Raw genomic sequence first — 4433 nt, forward strand, 5'->3', positions numbered from 1 at the left:
TGTGTGTGTGTGTGTGTGTGTGTGTGTGTGTGTGTGTGTGTGTAATTTTAAGGAAATTTTTTTGTGTCCAAAGTCAGATCAGTCAAATCAACTCTAAATCCATGAGTCATTCAAGAACCATACCTTCACCTCCACCTGGGGCTTCAGATGTTTCCAAATCCTTTGGTGGGCACCCTACATGCAGGCCCAAGCCCAGAAGCTTGGGGTTTGGATGGACTTTTTAAAAAAATTATTTAATTTGTATCTGAGGCCAAATTAGCCAAAACTAATTCCAAATCCAAGAGTCCAGAACCATAAGTGGCCCTACTACCGGCAAGCATCCTCCACCCACACCTGGGGCTTCAGATGTTTCCAAAAACTTTGGGGGGCATCCTACAAGCAAGCCCAAGCCAGGAGGCTTGAGGTTCGGATGTCCCCAAGTTTTGCTTGCCTTCAGCCATAAGGCCCTCAGAGCAAGCAAGGGAGAAGACTCCCATTTCCATAAACTGGGCTTCAGTCTGTTGCACCTTGGCAGGTACTGAACCATGCCAGAAGAGCAGTTCTCCTGTGGGGCAGTTCAGGAAAACTGCCTTCTTGGACACCTGTACATGGTATTCCCCCTGCCAGGTTAAGAAGCCACTGAGCTTGACCTGAGCCTTCACAAGGCCGAGAGGCAATGGATCGGTGGTTCAAGGATTGGACTCCTAAGTAATCCCAAGACCCACCAGTGAGGTGTGGTGGAGATTGTCCTCGGGCTGAAGGGCTGCCCATGACTCCTCAGCGTTGCCTAGCTTCTTGCCCTGATTTCAGTCTCGGCGGCTTCTACGCTGCCCTTCCCAGGGGGCAGGACTGAGGGGAGGGGAGGGGAGGCAGCCTGCGCCTCCGCACGGGGCTTGCTTATCTCTTGGCTCTCCCTCGCCCCGAGCCTATTCCAAGGGCTCGGGTGTCCCGGGAAGGCGGGGGCCCGTTCCCGGAGCGGGAGAGGCTGGGTGCGCCCTGCCTGCCCCGCCCTGCCCTGCCCTGCCCTGCCCATCCAGAGGCAGAGCCAGAGCCAGTGTGCGCGCCAGACGGCGGGCGACGGCAGTCGGGCGATGTGGGCCCTCCAGAGAGAGCTGCTGGCGGAAGCCGCGCTGGGTAGGTGCCGCCGGCTGCTCTCCCGCGGGGATGCCGGGGGGGCTCTTGCGCCTGCCCGGGCTCGGCGCGGAGGCGCTGGGAGTCCTCCCGCCGTGGCCATGCGGGGCGGCTCGAGCCAGAGGGTCCCGCTGCGCGGGGGGGAGGAAGAGCACCGGGGCCTGGGGCAGCCCGCGGGGGCGGCGGGGAGGGCGCTGCTCCCTGATCTGCTGGGACTGCGTGCGTGTGGGGCCGGCTGTCAGTTGTCTGTCGGACCAGCCTTCCCTGTGATGTGCTGAAATTCCGCGCTGAGCTCTGCTGCTACAGGTCCCCGGACCTGTGTAGACCCTCTTTGCACACTCCATTTCTGGACGCCAGCTTTGCTTTGTTTGATTCACAAACAATCCCCTCGAAGAGAAGAAGTGGCTCTTCACCTGCCTGTATTCATTGTCTAAATGGAGAAAAGAAACCTCCGTAGACAGGAAAATGAAAAAAACCCCAAACCGCTCCTTTTGCATCAGGTATCCAGGTTGTAGCCATATTGGCCTAGAGGAAAAAGCAATCTGGACTTGTAGTAGAAATGGTATCTTTTATTAGACCAACGAGATTTTTGCAAAAAAAATGTTCTTTAATTGCAAGCTTTCAGACACAAACACCCTTCATCTGGCATTGGAGAAAAAATTATAAGTTTTTCTGGGTAGAAATGAAAGTTCATAGTTCAGAGGATTTCACAGAGGAGTCAATAGATGGAAAACTCCTCTGGGCCATCAGTTCATAGCTGGCTCTCATCTCTATGTGAGGTTCTGTGATGATGCAGATTACCTTGGAACAAAGGCAGGAGCTCCGGTTTCAGGTGGTCACAGTTGCTTCCTGCTTGGAAAATATGCAGATATGAAGTCAGCATGACCTGCACTTATCAATATAGCTTTTGAATGGATGAACTGTTCTTGTTTATGTTCCCTCCTTGTCTTATCTGTTTATGTTTCAAATATAATTATTTGACTTGAAATAAAAAAAAAATCTCTCCAGAGAAGAGCTGCTACTGAAAATTCACAATCTGAACTCTAACTAGTGTATTTTAGGTGTAAATACATCTCAAGTAAAACATGATAAGGAAAACACATTAATGTCACTCTTTTACCTTTCTTTTAGGTTACATTTCATGGTCTCTTTTCCATGCCTTCCCATCTATGATTTATTACTTCCCCCTACAAACATTGGCACTTACTGGTTGGGAAGTTATCGCCTTTGCTTATTTTTCTCCAGTATTCTTAATATTTGGTCCCTTTTGGAAGTTGGCTAACAACAAGTATATGTTAGCCCTGCTAAGACTGACTATGGTTGGTAAGTATGCTTTATGGTCTGTTTAATATTCAATTGATGGAACGGATTCAGTTGATTGTAATGGATCTTTCACCTTAATAACTTGGTACAAAATTGGACATTCCGTGTTTTAAAATAAATTATGAGAAACACTCCATGTGTTCATGGCATTGGTTTTTAGAACAGTACAGCAGAGTTAAAAGTCATTTTTAATTCTGTTAATAAATAGAGAATTTCATATCAGTACAAATTCACATTCTATAGGAAAAATGCTCTTTAAAGATTATATTATGCAAACTTTGGCACACCAGATGGGCTTGGGACCCTTCTGTAAATCTCATGTCTTTGACAGTAGTCAGAATCCAGAGCCTTTGAAGGCATTTGTAAGAAACCTTTTGATGGACACTTATAAAATGCCCTACTGAGGGGAAAGTTTCTTTCTAATTTATCGGTCAGTAGCTGCCTTCTGCCTTGAAGCACAGGTTTTCTATCCTTTCTTCTGGGGGTGGTGAAGCACTGGAACAAGCTACCTAGATAGCTTGTGGAATCTCCGTCTATGGATGTCTTTAAGATCAGGCTGGACAAGTGTTTGTCTAGAATAGTTTAGACAGACGTGATCCTGCCCTGAGCAGGATATTGGACTAGATGACCTCCCGAGGTTCCCTCCAGCCCTATTTCTCTATAATTCTATGTCTTTTAAAATGTAATTTAACTGGAGATGTTCTGAGTCTTTATGCACATTTCTAAATCTGACTCCTGAGGCCTTGGAATTGCAAGTAAGATACTCGGTTGCAAGTAAATTCCAAAACTAAATAAAGTAAGGGGTAAAAACAGTATTTTGTTTTATCTTTAAAATATGTTGCTTTTCAGTTTCAATGAACATCTTTTGGTATTAGGAGAGAAGATGATTAGGAGTACCCTGCTTATTTTCTCCAAGCTGTTGATTATTTTGTAAATCTTCATCCTATCACCTCTTATTAGTTTTCTCTCTTTGTTAACCTATTTCTCTTTTCAATCTTTCCCTAAATAGTAGAGGTGAGCCGATACATTGGTTCAATATTGGATTGGCACCGATATAAAGAAAATTGACTGTATTGGAAATCAGCCCAATGCAGCTGATAATTTGGCTGATAATTTGGCTGATAAATGCCTGTGCATGCGTGCAGCCACAGCACAGCATGCAGGAAGTGAGGAGCACAGCCCGGCAGTGTGGGGAGCTGCATGAAGCTGGTAAGTCTGTTGTGATGGAAGGCTAGAGGGGAGGGGAGGGAAGGGGTGTGGGGTGGCAGATCAACGCCCCCCATGGTGAGGGAGGGAGTGGGGCTGGGGCTGAGGTAAGTGCTGCACAGCCGTGGTGGGGCGGGGCATGGGATGGAGCCATGGCTCATCTGGGGAGTGCAGGGGGGCGTGTGCCCCCCAGATCTGTGCAGGGTGGGGTAGGCAGGCTGCAGCTGTGGACTGGAGCCAGGGCTGTGCTGGGCTTTTTTTGGCAGGGGGGCTGGGCTTGGGGTGGGTGGTGGCAGTGCTGGAAGGGAGCTACCAAGGGGGCTGCAGCCACTCCAAATTTCACTTTAGCCCACCCCAACCCACGTCTCAGTGGCACCACTGTCTGCCCAGAGCAGCCCTGGCTCTTCCCAGCACATAGGTGGAGGCAGGGGTTGAGCTGGGGCTGTGCTGGGTAGGCTGTGGTAGTGCTGGGAGGGGGGTGTTGTAAGGCACTATGGTAAAATTTGGAGTAGCTGCAGCCCTCCCCCATAGCTCCCTCCCAGCGCCACCACTGTTCGCCCTGAGCCCAGCCCCTGCCAAGAAGAGCCTGGCACATCCCTGTCTCCAACCTGCAGCTACGGCCCGCCCTCCTCACCCCACACAGATCTAGGGGGCACACGCCCCCCCATGCCCTCCCTGGGTGTGCGCAGTGGCAGAAGCTGCCCCTCCCCCCCCTTTCCAGTGTTCCCCAGACAAGCTGCGGCTCTGCCCCATACCCCACCCCACCCCACCCAGCTTGGCAGCATCTGCCCCAG

At 50.0% G+C, this 4433-nt stretch overlaps 1 protein-coding gene across 1 annotated transcript in view; it reads left to right on the forward strand.

Moving 5' to 3' along the window:
- The first annotated feature begins 1033 nt into the window (after window positions 1-1033).
- Window positions 1034-4433, forward strand: part of CWH43 (cell wall biogenesis 43 C-terminal homolog) — an 84697-nt gene continuing 81297 nt past the window's right edge. The window contains exons 1-2 of the mRNA XM_019526609.1: window positions 1034-1113; window positions 2242-2433. Of these exons, the coding sequence (XP_019382154.1) occupies window positions 1071-1113; window positions 2242-2433 (235 nt within the window). The 5' untranslated portion in view covers window positions 1034-1070. The remainder of the gene's footprint in view (window positions 1114-2241; window positions 2434-4433) is intronic.

This window comes from Gavialis gangeticus, unplaced genomic scaffold (genome assembly GCF_001723915.1).
Source record: "Gavialis gangeticus isolate Ggan-Ray unplaced genomic scaffold, GavGan_comp1, whole genome shotgun sequence".
Classification (NCBI taxonomy): domain Eukaryota; kingdom Metazoa; phylum Chordata; order Crocodylia; family Gavialidae; genus Gavialis; species Gavialis gangeticus.